At 37.1% G+C, this 17604-nt stretch overlaps 1 protein-coding gene across 8 annotated transcripts in view; it reads right to left on the minus strand.

The window, feature by feature from the left end:
- LOC124166994 (sodium/hydrogen exchanger 2-like) overlaps window positions 1-17604 on the minus strand; it is a 32772-nt gene that overhangs the window by 3957 nt on the left and 11211 nt on the right. For 4 of the 8 annotated variants that reach the window (XM_046544775.1, XM_046544754.1, XM_046544765.1 and 1 more), the window contains 9 exons: window positions 16258-16338; window positions 14589-14670; window positions 13208-13235; window positions 12896-13117; window positions 10482-10664; window positions 10291-10372; window positions 4907-5002; window positions 4674-4795; window positions 1853-2055 (listed from right to left, as the gene is read on the minus strand). In XM_046544775.1, the coding sequence (XP_046400731.1) occupies window positions 1853-2055; window positions 4674-4795; window positions 4907-5002; window positions 10291-10372; window positions 10482-10664; window positions 12896-13117; window positions 13208-13235; window positions 14589-14670; window positions 16258-16338 (1099 nt within the window). The remainder of the gene's footprint in view (window positions 1-1852; window positions 2056-4673; window positions 4796-4906; window positions 5003-10290; window positions 10373-10481; window positions 10665-12895; window positions 13118-13207; window positions 13236-14588; window positions 14671-16257; window positions 16339-17604) is intronic. The other 4 variants (XM_046544792.1, XM_046544800.1, XM_046544784.1 and 1 more) reach the window with 3 other exon arrangements.

Genomic DNA, 17604 nt, shown 5'->3' on the forward strand with positions numbered 1-17604 from the left:
AAATTCTAACGGGTTTCTTGTGGGTATTGAAGTTATCAAATCTTGATGTGGAAATACATGATGAATCAGCAAAAAAAATGACAGGTAAATATTGTTGTGCTATGATGATGCTAGAGAGTTTTACTAACTTAAAGTTTCCAGCTGAATGGACCACAGTTGTCTGCAATGATGGATTTTAAAAAAATATGCAAAATATAATAGAGTTGAATCATCATCGACTTGTATGCATACTCGAAATAAGATTCTCCTATTTTGGATGACCTCGGAATCCAAAGTGTGCACTCTGGAGGCTTTTTAGCGGCTCATTTGGCCCTCATTTTGCCGAGGTGACAGAATACATTCAGTTGGCAAAATTCTATAAAACCTTCCGTTAAATAGATATTCGGTAGTTACAATTAAGAATTACAGATTAAGGATCTTCTACTGTCTCTTCATTTCACTTGTCTAGAATGATGCATTGATGAGTATATTTTGGGGAATTATACATATTCATATTTTTTTAGACTTGCTATAGTCAGCTACATATCACTTTTATGGAAAAAGTTTTTTTTTAATTCATCGAGACCACTGAAAAATGTGTAAAATTGGAATCAAGTCCATAGTAATATTCCATGTGGGAATGCTTTTAAGTTAATTTATATTTTAATTTTCTTAAAATATAATCCATTAATTGCTTTGTTTTAATAACTATAATTGGAAATAAAACTTCTTAATAGCATTCATATGGTGTGCATTTTCAACTTCTGCATCTCAAAAAATAGCTTATGGAGGTATTATATTGTAGTGGTGGGGGAGGTAGGGGAGGCTGTAAACTGATCTTTGCCCTCCATGACAAAACTCAAGTGTACACCAATGCCACTGCTCTAAAGTGAGTCAAGCATGCCCGTAATGTAAGCAGAGTTCCTTCTCCCTTTAACTGTTTGGTACTGCATGCTAAAAGAACCTTCTTAATCTCGTGTGTAACTGTGTATAGAAAGTTCTGAAATTATTGCCTAAGTTTGCCAGGGCTATGGATGAATATTTTAGAGGTATGCAACCCAGCAGGTTTCCTCATGTACACATGAATTATAGTCCTACAAAGTTTTAAGGCATTTATGAAGGAATTTTTTCACACAAATGAATGCATGATTGTTTTGGGATTGGCCTGTGTGTCAGTCAACTCCTGTACATCTTCCTTATGACTCAGAACATTCATAATACACTAGCAGACCACAGAGAATTGCTCGGGAAGGATGGTACCCAGAGAAGTGGGAAACTTGGAACTTGGATTTCATGATCATATCGGATTTTCATGTTTTCTCTGTGACTGAGTAAAGAGGTGTGCCTATCCATCAGGATGTCCAACCTCAGAGGTTGTGTGATATGTTCGTAACAAACTAATGAGAAAACATCGCAAAGGACACATTGGATGCAACCAAAAGTATCACTGTGGGGTTTGGAAGTATGAAATGGACCTACATATTATCTTGAGTAGCAATCCATGCAGCCATATGGAAACACATAACGGACAGACAAACAGACGTCCTCATATATATATATATATCGATTGGGACAGTACCACTCCGAAACACTTATATAGCCATCTTATTTTAGCCAGTTGTGTGAGGATGCTATGTATCAGTTCAATTGCTTACTTTTATTGATAGGATCATGTAAAATTCTGCCTGTAAAGTTTCAGAATAGCTATTATTTCTTGAATATATTCTGTTGCTGTTTTAAGTAATTCAAACAAACTTTGTTCCTTTCTTAGGCCACCAGTTTTTGTACCATTCTCTTAAAAAATTTGTCATACATGGTGTTACGTATTAATTACTGTTAAATATGCACTTAAGGAATGAGATGGGCAGATTACCTGTATAAAAACTGTAAACAGAATGACCACCAGTGTAGTGGTTACGTATACACTTTTTGCTTTCACTTCTGTATCAGCCAGCATAATAACCAATGAGAATCCCACAGCACCTCGTAGTCCACCATATGCAGTAATTAATTGCTCCTGCAACTGGATTCTTTTCACACGGAACATATTTGCAATTGTAGTAAGGGCAAAGACTCCTGTGGAAAGTTGATTGTGGAAACATCAACTGCAATTTATGTGTCTACCAGAAAAGTCCTTATCACAAGTAATTTATATTAAATTTCACCAACAGGAAGTTAATTGTTCTATGAAATTGCCCAAGTTATTTCATACCATGTAAATCAATGTTGCCAACAAAATCAAGCTGTTGATTGCATTTTCTGCTATTTTTTGATTGAAATAGCATGCTTACTCAATATTTTGATAATTCAAGTACAGTAAAATTTGGTTATAACGCGGGTCTAGGGGGACATAGTTTACACCCGCGTTATCGGACAACCGCGTTATAACGGGAAAATACGTGGAAAGCAATAAAAAAACCCTTGAAGGTAATTTTTATAGCCAATTTATTTGCGTAATACATTATTTAAATATTTATTCTATGATTTAGACGCTCTACTTTAACGGGAGTTACTAAAATACTCGGATATTTTCTTTTGCCGCGATAGTTGATGGCGTTTCTTTGTCACGTAATTTTTTATGCTTTGCAAGTGCAACAGATGAATACTATCACAATCACTTTGTCCCTCCAACCAATTCATCAATTCACTTATATTATGTAATAAATAGCCAATTTTTGGCATCTCGACCTCACATTCGTCTTCTTCATTCTCGCTCTCATCTTCCGATGATGCATCTGTTTTTGCGCGGCTCTGGACTGCAGCAACAATTTCTTTGTCACTCTTATAAGCAGATACAGGAGTTTCCTCGTCTTCGCGAACCCAGGCCTCGAGATCACTCACAAATATGTAGTTTATTAGAAAGAACATCTGAAGCTTCACGTGCGTCCTCCTCCGTGAAACCCAAAAACTCGTCTTCGTCTTCCATGCTATCGCCCGCTGTATACTCGCACTTTGACCAGCAATTTAGGATTGTAGCTGAAGTTATTTTCTTCCATGCCAATCCAATATTATAAGCCATATTCTTCAGGGTGACTGTTTTCAGATATTCTTGTACCTGCAGTTCTGAATTTATGACACTAGTGAGCAATTCCCGCCGATAATGGGCTTTAAATGCTCTGATTATCCCTTGATCCATGGGCTGAATAAGAGCTGTCGTATTTTTTGGTAAAAACGAAGCCACTATTTTGCCATCCCTCGATATCAAGAGCTCAGAAGACGGATGGGCCGGACAGTTATCTAACAGAAGTAGTGCTTTCTCTTCTAACTTTTTTGATCTTAACCGATAGAACAAAATCTTCATTGAACCAAGATAAAAAAAATGTCTCGAGTCATCCAGGCATTCTGACTGTTTTTGTAATTTATGGGTAGTGCTGTCATATTAACGTGCTTGAAGCACCGAGGACTTCGATTTTTACCAATACACAGAGGTTTTAACTTGTGACTTCCTGATTTGTTTGCGCACAGTAATAGAGTCACTCTTTCTTTGCACATTTTTATTCCGGATTTATTTGCCGAATTCTTAATATCAAGTGACTTTGTTGGAAGCAATTTGTAGTAGAGAGCGGTTTCATCGCAGTTATACAATTGCTCTTCAGTGTACTCACCCTCATCAATCATCTTGCGTAAAGTCCCACAGAATTCTCTAGCTGCTTCACTGTCACTGGAACGAGATTCTCTTTGCATGCTAACTTGCGCTATCCCGTGACGAATTTTCCACCTCGATAGCCAGCCAGCAGAAGCAAAAAAATCATGAGCACCACCAATTTGTTTATTTAATTTAATTGCCTGTGCTTGTAAAAGTGGACCGGATAATGGAACACCTTCACTGCGCTTCTGAACAAACCACGTAAACAAACATTCATCCACATCACCAGCAGCACTCAATCGGGCCTTTTTTCTATCAAGTCCTATTTTGTCATCCACTTGATCAACAAATGATCGTAATTTATCTTCTTCTTTCATCCAACCACGAATAGTTCCTTCAGGAACACCAAACTCCCTGAATAAACTTGATTTTGAATCACCGCGTTTCACTCTGTCGATTATGCCCAACTTTTCTTTAATTGTGTAAGTTTTCCTTTTGGCAGACATCGTTTTAACCCTAAAATCAATGAAATTTTTCGTAAAAAAGTAATTTTCATATTCATATTAAGCCTAAGACAAAGGTAAAACAGCCTATTCATCATTAAATGCTCGAAGCCTGTGGGCATTGAGTACCTACCTTGGTTTGAGCGCCGCGGTGCGAACGTACGAATAAGAATTATCTCAATCTCCCAGAATCTCGAAAATTATTATAGCCGTGCAACACACTTTTCAGCTCGAGTTCACAAGACACAATGACCGATCAGGCATTACAGAGTTTTTTTTTTATGGCTACAAAACAATGTATGGAATACGTCGCCAACCGCGTTAATACAGTCGCTTGAAGTTGCGACGCGTCGGTAGTCACGCCGAGATAAAATTCGCCACAAAGTTACCTACCTCAAAAAAAAGGTCAATGTAATCATCTCGGGGGACATGGTGAGACCCGCGGTATATCCGAAACCGCGGTAAAGTGAGGCGCGTAATAACCGGAATTTACTGTATTTTAACCTATAAAAAAAGTAAAAAATTCTTGCTGGTGTATATATTTTGTATAATGCATGGCTGTGGATTTTTGCTGTGGCCAAAAAATTATGAGTGCTTGTACTTACCTATGAATCGAATTATGAAGCACAGGAGAAGGGACCAATAAATGAACCCAGATGAGAAATCATGATGATAGCTCAACAATACGATCCCAAGGAATAAAAATATGATAGCCTCACTTGTTGAGCTTGAAAGGAAAACAAGTGTTATCTTATTAATGAATTTGAACTATTACTAATGAATTAATGCCATCTAATTCATATTTTGGTGTGTTCTAGAATTGTTATGATCATCTTACCTAACCATTTTTATGAAGTATTTAACTGTCACGTATGATTTTGTTGAAATATTCTTGAATGAATAATGGGCTTGTAGTAATCCACAGAAAATGATGCTGAAATGAAGAAATAAGTTAGATGAAATTTAAAAAGATGTTCAACGTGTATTTATGGTTTAAGCACACATGTGGAAGACATGGTAATATCACTAAATTGTTAATATGTAATTGAAATTGGTTCTTGTGGAACTGAATACAATTTTGTAAAAACTACATAATATCAGGAAACCTCTTCATGACAATCCTTCATACAGGGTCAGATCAAGGTAAAATACTCACCAGGGCCAACTGTTGTTGTGTAACCCCCTAGTGGGGGGTTTGGTATGGAATACCCCCTAATTAAATGGGGGGTCTGGGTGTTTGGTCGCCCCCTAGATATGTCGCCCAGGATGCCCAGCTCTTAAGCAGGCCCTGCCTTCATACAGTGAACTTTTACAAAAATCTCCTTATAACAGAGTCATAGCCTGATTCTCAGGCCCTCACCACACATAATGCATGGGGGAAAGCTCCTGTAATCCCTATAATTATTAAACCTCCCCAAAATGTGGTTCCCTAATGGGCTCCTGTTTCAAAAAGGACCTCTATACATACAGTAGAACCTCGGTTATACGACCCTCAGTTATACGATGACCTCACTTATACGCCGATTTTTTTTGGTCCGATGAATAACCCCATATGAACCCATGTATTTCCAACCTCAGTTATGAAACTCTTCACCTATACGACGACCTCGGTTATGAAACGTATTTTTCCAGTCCAATGTGATAAAATACCTCACTTGTACGACTTGTCAGAGAACTGATCTACGAGAAGATTGCGGTAGGCGCGCCGATTTTAGTCACAGGAATGGGGGTAGTATGCGCTCATTACATAGATATGTCAATGAAGAATAATAAGTTTTAATTATGAGCGATGCTGTTTATTAGATATTAATTTTAACTGCAGTAGATGATCGTTAATCCGGAATATCTATCTCTAACGGAAGATTGTGTAGAATTTTCCAAGGTTATGCTTCCCGTCGCCCAGCGAAATAACACCTAAATGAGCCGTTTTAAATCCTCGCGTATCAAAATTTTGGCTTCCAAGGTCATCCAAAAAAGATTATCGTATTTGTAGTATGGACGTAAGCCGTTGGTGATTCAACACGATGGCGAAAACAGCATGCGTGGACTCATTCCGCGGGCTAATCCCTCATCCGCAGGACGAATTGAGCCGGAGGAAAGTTGCTTACGCGGCGCACAGATCAAAACTGACCCAACTTGTATCTGCGGGTTTAAATGAAATATAGTTTGACCTTGACTGCCAGGTGGCAAGCGTTTATTTTGTAACTGAACGAGAGTTAGTACGAAAGCCCTCGGAGAATAACTCGCGTCGTCAGTAGTAACGTAATCATTAAAGTCAAATTCAAAACGCGAGAGATAAGGCAGTTCCTTTCGACTCAGGAATGACTTATAAGCATTATATCAAAGTACAAAAACAGTCTGGTGTTGTTTTCAGATATGGGGAAGCAAAATATTACGTGAAGATGAGTCACACGGCTTGTGAGTCGAAGTTCCCGGCGCTGAATTCGCGGAAGAATGCCGGCAGAGAAGCTATACCCGGTAGATTCAATCTATTATTACTAAAATGTCATGGGAAAATCCTTTTTTAGTGCGTAAACATTATTGAGAGGGGATATTTTTCCGGGCTCTTAATCTATTTTTGTCCATTCATCACTGACAGCAGTTGCGCGATTATTTCAAATGCTCACTTAAAAGTTTTCTAAGCACCGGAAAAGTGAACTTAGTCACGGAATATCCGGGGTACCAGTGGCGTAACTAGGAATATGCTTTGGGGGTGACGGTAGTACCTGGGGGGTGGCTTCACCCCCCACCCCTCGGAGGCAATGGGGATTCCCGTAAAATTTAAAAAAATGGCATACCTGTAAATATGTTCTACATCATTTTGGCACATAAAATAACTTTAAGTAGATGCAGTTGCTGTTTATCAAAGCTAGACTTGTGTTTAAATTTTTTTAAAATTTCTCTGAGGCTTTGGAGTGGGATCCATCCCCTCATTCCCCAACCATAATGACGCCACTGCCAGGTGCTCCATATTATCTATAGCATGGTATTTAGAGGGAGAAAACTGACAGCTGGGGTCATTTGCGCCATGAGGTAAGAGAGGGAGTACAGAAACCCTGTGTTGGAATTAGCCAGGTTGTAACGATAGGCTTAACCAGGGCTTAATGTCCCATGTGCCGGACAGTGTGTTGCACTGGAAGTTCCGTCCACATTACTCTCAAGCAGGGATAGAGCCATCTCTGAAAACTTTCTACCTCTGCCATTAACCCGGGTCCATAGGGTGTGAAGCCTTCGTGATGCATTAGTGAAATTTTGCTCCCTATACCATTTTTCCGAACTGACGGCGGCTGGGTGGAAAATAGAAACTAGCCAATGAGAAGCGCTGCCCCTTCCACCCCTCCATCCCCTTCCCTTTTCCCCTCCATCCGGCCGACCGGCGTTGCCATCCTTGGGAATAACGGTACTTTTGGGGGCGGCAGAACAAGTGCTGTGCGATCTCCAAAGATTCGGCTTGGCAACACTGCTAGCTGGAGAGCGATGTGCACTGCTCGGAGTTCGGAGAGAGACTGCGGGCTCTTCCACACTTTCTCCTGTCGCTCTTCTGTGATTGGCTAGAAGAGTGGGTGGGTTTCGAGCACGCTCAAGGTCAGCCGCCGTCAGTTCAGAAAAATGGTATAATTACGGGGTTAATTTGGATGACTTTCCTCAGTTATTTCATTTCTTCAATCTCCAATCTGGGGTTTGCCTATAGGTGGTAAAATGAATTTCCTGAAAACCGCTTTTTATGAGTCAACTTTTTTAAAAAATTGGCTTCTCTGTGAACATTTAGTGTCATCATTCCGAAATCTCTCCAGTGTGATAGCCTTGCAGCTTAGTACCAGAAATGCTAGTTGTTCAACCGTCGGTAAAGTTGTTCAGGAATGTAAAATTATATTTCTCTTAAAGTAACACATCATCTCGGGTGTTAATTTTGAGAACATAAGATCATTAGGCTTCAATTTCTTGCCTCCAAATGAGTAATTGCATCCTGGAGACAAACCAGCCCCTATAGGAAAGGATTTCATGCTAAATACCAAAAAACCTCACATATGAAACTTCCTCACTTATGAGACTTTTTTTGGTTTTCCGCTGAAAGTTTCATAAGTGAGGTTCTACTGTATATTGAAACTTTTCTCTTTAACTATTATATGTACCATGTTTTTATGCATTTTATGTCCTAAGTCAACATTATCCCAATATTTTCTCTTTATTTTGATTATTAGCCTTTTTATCACTCCTCTAAGCACCATTGCCTAAAACTGTGCTGCTTATCAGTAGCAGGGAGGGCTCAAGCATGGCCTACAATGCCTTCTTCAGCCTATCTGGGATATGCGATCTGTTCGAGGGGCTTTCAGTGAATTATCAGGTATTTATTTCTTTATGCCACAAAATTCATAATTTAATGGGCTGAAGGCTCCTAATCCAAAGATGTCAGCATGGTCAGTGAAGAAATTTTGATGCCTAAAGACACCCTTATGCAAAGGAATATGCATTGTCAGACTGCATCCTATTTTTTGGGGCCCTGAAACCCATTCAAAGTTAAAACTTCAAGTAAAACAATTAAAAGATGTAAAATGGTGACTGAGGAGTGAAATATCTCAGTAGAATTTTCCATTGCACATCAAAATTACAGGGAATTTTTCTCAGTAACCTCTGATCATCAAAATCATTGATACTATCTCATGGTTGTATTATCCACCTAAAATTTTGCCTAACTTTCAGTGGTCTTTTTAGGTGATTAATTGTTAAAATATCAGCAAAAATTGTGAAAACTTCAAACTCCAGAAAATTAAAATCCTTTTAACTTTTTATGCTTATCTTATTACTCTGATGCATATTTTTTTCTCTGCTGGCAGTGATACTTTCTCATTACATTGAATCAGTAATGAGACTGTCAACACACTTCTGCCTACACTTCTCCCATAAATCAAAAATGTTTGAGTGAAGACATTTTTTTTAATTTGCTGATACTCCTAAAGCGTGATATTTTTTGCTGTTATGAAGTTGACCATTTTATCAAGAATAAAACTAAGATCCTCTTTGGAGAAGCAGTCCCTTTCCTCTCCATTACATTTGCCCCTGTAAAAGGTGAAGGAAAGTTCTAGTCATTTTGTATGAAGGTTTATATTTTTTTAATGAAAATTGAGCCAAGTCCCTTGTGGGTGGACTTTAGTGGGAAGTTTTACCAAGTTTTGTGAAGATAACTTGAGATGATGTTACAGAAGAGCCTTCCTTTAGAAATAAAATCATGTAATCATTCGAGTACAACGATTATTTTAATGCATTTGATGGCGTAATAATGAGATTATGAGTACAAATGTATCTGAGACAAATCATGCATGTGAAACCAACAGTCGAATGGTTAACACTTGAAAAGGAGAAGTTCTACTTGTGGACAAAGGGAAGGTTTAGGGACCAACTAATTTTGGAAATAATATACTATTAGACTCATGCCAGAAATGACTATTTTAATGCGAGCATTTTGCCTTGAAGAGCATTTACATGATGTAAAAATAAACATATTTTATGGTATTAAAGGTGCCTTAATAATAAAGAAATCTAGAAGAAAATTTCAAGAAGTCGCGGAAAAAGACCATATATAGGTGGATTTTGGAAGATATAGTGGATTTAGGTGCCTTGGAGATGGGAAGGCTGTTGAGCAAATGAATATCTAAAATTGAAACAATGTTGAGTAACCAAGAGGTATTACCATATTCCTCTGAATATAGTCCCCTCCTTAATTTTGAGGCTTGAGTTTCGGGAAAAAATTTAAAAAATGGGTTTGAATATAGTCCCCCCCTTAACTTTTATCACGGGCATTTTTGGAAAAAAAGGGGGGACTATATTCAGATATATACGGTAATAGTATTACAGTTGCCATTGAATGATACATATTATAACTTTTAAATTTATTTAAGAATATCGTTCCCATTAAATATCTGAAATTTCATCCTCCTTATTTTCATTCTAAGGGTGTTCATCTGTTGTTCCTGGTGAACTACTATTTGATAAGCCATTTATCCCATTCTCTTATTCAGACATATCTTCAAGTTGCACTATATGTATTAAATTTAATGCCTAAACTTTGACCTACACCTAGGATAGGGGAATAAAAACATATACTGATGGCATTATTGATTGGAAATATACCAATTATGTATGTACTTGTTATATACCATAATGAATATGGGAAGATCTATTATAGATATTTTATACCTATCATTGAGGGTGTTTCTACCTTACCAAATGATTCCTGAAAAGTGGAATAGCTCAGCCGTTAAATATGCAAGATAGGCCATTCCCAGCACAGCCAATGGCTCCACAACTGCCTTGAAATATACAATTATTCTGTTTAATTTTTTTCTGCTAGTTATTTATGTATGCATACAATATATATCCAGTTATATTTAATGATCACATTTCATAAGACTCACCGCGGACATCACTTGTAGTTTTGGTGATGACAGCTGTAATTAAGCCAAAAATAATCCCTACAGTGACTCCTCCAAAATTTACAGTGAAGAAAGATAATACTGCCATTGTGAAGTCCAGGCCACCAACACTCGGTTTACCAGAAATTGAAACCATTGTGCTGTAAAGTACCACTGTGATAGCATCTGGAAATTATGTAAATCAGCAATTAGCAAATGAAAGCAATAGCAACATAGTATGGATGATATCAAATGCTTTCTTTTGAGATAATATTTAAAAATCAATCTTAAGATGAGATGGTAGGGTCGTATTCTGTTTTTTATATTTTTCTCAGTAAATGGTAATGGGAAACAAACAATAATCTGGAACACCCTGTAATAGTATGCCTTTCTATAGAATAATGCTCCTCCCTGCCCCTTGGTGATATAGTTCTGGACGCAGCACTGCTTTAACACATTCAGTGCAGAGCACATTCATTGACATTGTCCTGTCCAAGCTGATCTATGAACCATGATAATCAACATGATACACTTTTTTTTTGGGTATTCTTTTCATCAGACGTGTAAGAGGCTAGTTCCAACATGCTTACAACCATACGTTTTCCCTTCAGTAGGGTTCAAACCAACGTGTGGTGTGCATAATTTTTTTTTTTAGCTGCTCTTGAGCTTTGTGGAGTCTGTCTTTTCTTCCTCTAGAGTTTTTAATGTAATATGTAATCAATCTTTGATGACTTTCTACTATATCAATTCAGCATTGAGTGTGTTAAAGTGGCTTTTAATCAAAGGTGCTTAAAAAAACTGGGTCATATCTGATAAGTCATTTTCAATATTTTTGGGTTGGCTATTTAATTCAATTAAACTATGAATAGTGAAGAAGGGAAATCTTATAAACCAGGCAAAAAAACTACAAACTATGTGCTAATTCAGCTTTAACTCTTCTTGAAGGACATGTGGTACATTTAATCGCACTGGTTTGTTGATGACTCATGAAAAGTAGGTTAAAATGCACTTAATTTTTTAGAATGAGTTTACGCTCATTATTTTTTATGTGGTTTTCAGTCGATTGGTATACCACTTTAAATTATCTTCGTTATTTTTTAGGCAATAGGCACGTAATTCTTCCACAAAAACGTGAATGTAATGGCATTTGAATGAAATAGAGAATTATATTCATAATGGTGAATGAATAATGGAAATTACTTAAAGAGTGTAATTTTTTTAAATAATGAAAAGTTGTCCCTTGAGAATTTGGCAGAAGTCAAATGTCCAACTAGCAATTGTAGGTTAGCTCCTATTTCTGGGAAATTTTTACTAGAAAAGGCAACTCTCAGATTGTTTATAATATTATTTCTGTTACTGCCAATGTTAGCAAAACAGAAGAAGATGATATTGTGAAGATTAAGGACCTTTAACACATTCAATGCGGGCCCAATTTTCATTAAAGTCGTCAATATCGGCCGTTAAAGTAAGAAAGAAAAATAGAGGGAGGTTTCCGCGCTACAACTTCCGTTCAAATACTGCTTTTTACAAACGGCGCACACGGTTCAAAAGAGGGAAGCTTGCTTAAGGCCATGCACACAATCGGAAGACTCGGAAGTGGATATTAGTCACGTACGGAGGTGGAGAAAGTGCTCCCGGCCCAACCGGCAGAGCAAGTAAATTGACATGCTTTGCACTGAATGTGTTAATGGGTCTTCAGCATTGCTTGTTCAGTTTTTTCTCTGTTTTCGAGGGACAGCAATCTGCGGGGCAATATTTTTTGCTTCATTTGATATTCTAGAGTATTTCGTGTTCCTGAAATCAATGGAAGTAAGTATGCCTTGTTCATTGCCATTAACAGTTGCGTACGGATGGCAAGAATTCTCGTCATTTTTTTCCCGAACGGTCCGGACGGATGACGAAGATTCTCGTCAGTTACGCGCGTCAATCTAAGCAATTTTAAAGCGTACAATACGTATTCGTTAGTACGTTTTCCGTTGTTGTTCGTTATTCATAATGAATTGATGCATCATAACGTTTGATTGGGTAAAGTTATATTCTAAACATTAGCTTTTTAACCATGTTTAAACCAAAGGCATTACACCCTAATAGGCACATATTTCCAAATTGGCATTGCTAGGAATTTAAATACCCCAGTACGCGACGTGTTAATAATATTTGAAATTTTCATCATATATGTTCTCTTAGGAGAAATTGTCTTTCTCATGATCTTTACTTTTTGAACTTAGAAATCCAAGTTTTTGGCCGTCACTTTAAGGATTCTATATTTCTTTTCTACAATTTTAGCCCTTGATGCCCAAAATGTGATTACATTGTACATTAATTGATATTGATTAGTGTGTTGGCTTTTCACCTGAACCACTAATCTAAAAGCCAAAAACAAAGGTCATGCTACTCATTGTTCAAGATAGACTTACCATTTAACAGAGACTCTCCAAATATGAGGAAGTATAGATCTTTGTTCACACCAACTTCTTGAAATATTGCCAGTACTGCAACTGGATCAACAGCAGATATAAGAGCGGAAAAAATTAATAACTCTACTAAAGTAATTTTTGTAAAGAGGTCATCTTGTTCAAAGGCTTTTGGACACCAGTTGCCCATCCAATCAATACTATCCAATCCGTATAGTAATAATCCTTAAAAGAAAAAAAATAAACCTTTAGCAATTGCTGTCTCTATTAAGCCACTAAGCAATACATTTTTTATTGCAACCTTTTCATATTTACCTATTGCAAAAGTGTTGAATATTGTTCCCTAAAAAAGAGAAAAAAAACTATTAAGGAATTAACAGGGGGGACAATCTTTTTAAATATTAAATGATATTGATAGCTCACCATATGTGCGCTGGCAAAAAATCCTTATTATGTCAATTTCAGTCAATCATTATGATTTTCATTTAAATGCAGTGCTATATAACCCTCATTCAGGAGCTATAAAAGTATAGGTTTTACCATCATAGTCTTCAAAGGAAGTGCATCTTAACTATCAGATATAACTGGATACTGGGACTCTATTTTTCTCTATCTTTTGTTTGTTCATGAATGTAAGGTTCTTGGTTGTGCAGTCACTGCTGAGTGCTCAATTATGTACATTACTTTTTCCCCTCATCCATTGAAGCAATATTTTATTGTATATTACAGATATCCAGCCATAATTCCACTTTGGATTGTCAATGATAAACTTTGAACAAATAGATACCTGAGATAGTCCTTGTGATAGTTTAGCAAATTGCTTATCACTTCGCATCTATTGTGAGACAGAAATATATGCATAGTTTGAGAGGAAATGAGCTCCTAATTATTCTTTACTGTAGGCATAAAGAGTTTGTTTACTGTTTCAAAGTGATATTGCAAATAATTATATTTGTTGGCTGATTAACAAAAAGGCTGGCAAAAACCAAATACATACATACTTGAATTCACGTACGTTTTATTGAATTAAAAAAATACATTTAGAGAACTGTTTTGAATCTTTCAAAACATCTTTGAAATTGATTGGTCTTTGGCTAATGGCAACATATGCAATGGAACATGACATTGTTTTTATCTGTTGTAAAAAAATAGTAAATTAAATTTTTGATACCTAGCAACAAGGATTTCTCATATAGTTTTGTTTACTTGAAGTGCCTTATCAAAGGGGTATCAATTTTCAAGACATAGTAGGAAGTATTCTACCTAAATATTCACAAAGACTGGGAGACTGTAAAATATCCCTACTTGGATTACCTCCTATCAGAGGATACTTGAATAAAGATTAAAGTAGTCCTTGACACATTCAGTGCGGAGCACGTCAATTGACGTGGTCCCGCCCAAGCTGAGATATGGAGCATGTCAATTGACGTCTCGTCTTCCCTCTTTCGAACTGAGTGCATCGTTTGTAAAAAGCTGTATTCGAATGGAAGTTACGACACCGAAACCTCCCTCTATTTTTCTTTCTTTTTTAATGACCTATTTTGAGGACTTTAATGAAAATCAGGCCCGCATTGAATGTGTTAATATTTTTGCTGTGATCTAATTGAAGTGAAATGTTAAAAAAGTTGTGACAAATAGAATGAGTGAAATTGATTATATATTTGAATATATTCTTTTAACAGTTAACTTTACTCACCACTACAGCAAACAGCAAAATGGTGCTCAAGTTTTCAAAGAAGGTTGCGTTATACAAAGAATATGCTGATTCTAGTATTACACTGTGAAAAAAATGTGTTATTTACTGTAGAGACATAACCATCAGTGTAATTGAAATTTGCATAGTTGAGAATAGGTGTTTAGTTAAATGAGACATTGCAATATTTCCACTGGATTTTATTTTAACAAGACGTGTTTCATCGTTACAAACAACATTATCATATACCTTAGAGTTCTTCCATGGTAAGCTTTTGTGGGGGCATTGGTGGAACAAATGGGCCATAGTTTCACCATCAGGGTAAATGAACATAAATACAATATCAATTAAGGGGACGATCCGTCAATAGTGGCCAAGCATCTAATGGTAACAGGGCATAAATGTAATTTCGAGTTAGAAATCTTCCACTCAGAAACAAAAGGGAAAAAATTAGAAACCCTGGAAATCATTGAAATATAAAAACAAAAAAATCAGAACACCCCCATGATGAATGAAAATCTATTTCATTCTCCCTCACCATTACTGACCATACAATTACAGGGATGAAGTCCGACACAAAAAAGCAATTTTGTCCATGAAGTGTTGAAAAACCATTCTCTGCCGACCCCTACCTCCACCACATGTGAGGTTGGACCCTAGCTTTCCAACCTACCCTATTGACCCCGAAAAATTGTTGGGATCCTAAGGTTTTTTTTTTTAATTTTCTATCAACCCTTGACACACAACCTTGCCCAAATGTTGTTCTCCCCCTTCCTTTTCACACTATAGAAGAGCAATAGAAGAAGGACACTGGGTCAACCACCCAGGAGAAGAGGATCATCTGAACGAAGACTCCATCCGGAGGACCACAATGCTTAAGAAGGTAGTGAAGGTGAGCTCACCCAACCTTGAACCTTTCTCTCCCCCCACCCCACTCCTCTTCCGAGACCCTAAAAACTACCCTTTCTCCCACAACCTTCAATATACCCTCTTTATTAATCACAAAACCCCATCATATGTCTTATCCCCTCCCCTTAAGCATTAAGACATACATAAGGAAGAACTCTAAGGTATATGTTGCACTTGATAATGTTGTTTGCAACAACAAAGCATGTCATGTAAAATAAAATTCAGTGGAAATATTGCAATGAAACTAATATTAAAAACTTCCACCACATCATGCCACACATCATACAAGGCACGTTCATTCTGTTTGAACTCCTTATAATCAACACTCAAGTGCCATTAGATTAGATGATACTACATGAATTAGGCCTTTAATATATCATTCAGAAGCTTGTTTATAAGATTTTAATCAACTGAAAACTGAAATCCGACTATCAAAAGTTTAATTATATATTTTTAACTGTGTAGGCATGCAATTTATAATAGATCTTTGAGGTATAGGAGAGAATCTTTTGCCAATATTTGGCCATTGCTGACTGCAGGGATGATTTGACATGATATAACATGCATGAATTTTCTCTCGACATTTATGTCATGGAGCATCATTTCATTTTGTATTCAAGATGCATTTGTAATAACTTCATTGCTCATGTGAAAGATATTTGTCAGTCCTTTGGGCCTAATACTAATGTTCTCAATTTGTTTGCAAGAATAAGATTACTTAGAAATCAAGTACATCATGCCTTACTCATTGATTATTACTTACGGTGGCAGAAGAACGTAGAAAAATAATGTTGGTGTGAATGTTGGCAAAACACCGGTAACATCTCCTACTGGAGGCACTGCACTGTCAGCAGAAATTTATTTTTTGTTAGTGAAAAAGAAAATCATTTAAACAGTGGTATGTATAAAAAAACCTACCAAACATTTTTGGCTGTATTAACTATAATGATATAAAATTGCATTCCTTAATAAGTCAAGTAATTGTCAAAGAATTTAATAAAATAGTAGTATAGAGTGAACCTATAATATGTGTACTAATGGGTAAAAAATTATCCCAAATTGATAAGTGCTGCAACTGTCACTCTACTGGAAAATTGGTGTCATTCCTGAGGGTAAGTCACTCTTAAAAATGAGATGAAGGACATTCAATAATGGTCTTATCTCCTCAACCAAGATACATAATGCTATGTAATGCAGTTCTATTTGTTTGCTGATTTAGGAGGGGGGACACAGGGGCACCCCCTCCCTCCCCAGATGCTCAAAAATTAGATAAGATTTTTAATAAGGTTATCCTTACGTTCGTTTTGTTACATGTATTATGGAGCCTCGATCACGTTATTATTATAGTATTCTACCAATTAACGTAGGTTTCCATGGAGTACTAAAGAAAATAATCTGGGAGCCTCCCTTTCAATCTATGTATCTAAAAATCCTATTCTTTTCCTTCCCCTCCCTCGTTTCCCTAACATTCTACCCTCTAACACCATTTTCAACATCCCCTCACCGCTAAGCACTAACTCCATCCATACCTTCTGTCTCCTCCGTATCTCATCTAAAAGCTGCCTCTCCTCACCAACCATATCCAGCACTTCGTCATTCCTTTTCCTCTCCGTCCATTTCACCCTCTCCATTCTTCTCCATACCCACATCTCGAATGCCTCCAATCTTCTCTCGTCTTCTTTCCTCAGTGTCCACATTTCCGCACCGTAGAGAGCTACACTCCAGATCAAACTCTTCACTTACCTTTTCTTTAAACTCTTACATATTGATCCTCTTAGAAGCTCCTTCCTCTTCATGAACACCACCTTTGCTAGTGCAGTTCGCTTCCTGATGTCCTTGCTACTGTGTCTGTTTTCCTCTAATGTGCTGCCCAAATAGTTGAATTGCTCTATCTGCTCAAGTTTTTCCCCACCTACTTTTATCTTCAGTCTCACATTCCTCACTTGCGATGCTTTACAAAACTGCATTATCTTAGTCTTCTCGTGATTAATCCTCATCCCATACTATTCACACCACTCATCTAACGCATCCACTAGAGCTTGCATCCACTAGAGCTAGGCTAATCAGCACCTCATCATCCACAAACCTAACCGATTTAAACATCATTGCT

The sequence above is a fragment of the Ischnura elegans genome, chromosome 1 (assembly GCF_921293095.1).
Source record: "Ischnura elegans chromosome 1, ioIscEleg1.1, whole genome shotgun sequence".
NCBI classification, from domain to species: Eukaryota; Metazoa; Arthropoda; class Insecta; order Odonata; family Coenagrionidae; genus Ischnura; species Ischnura elegans.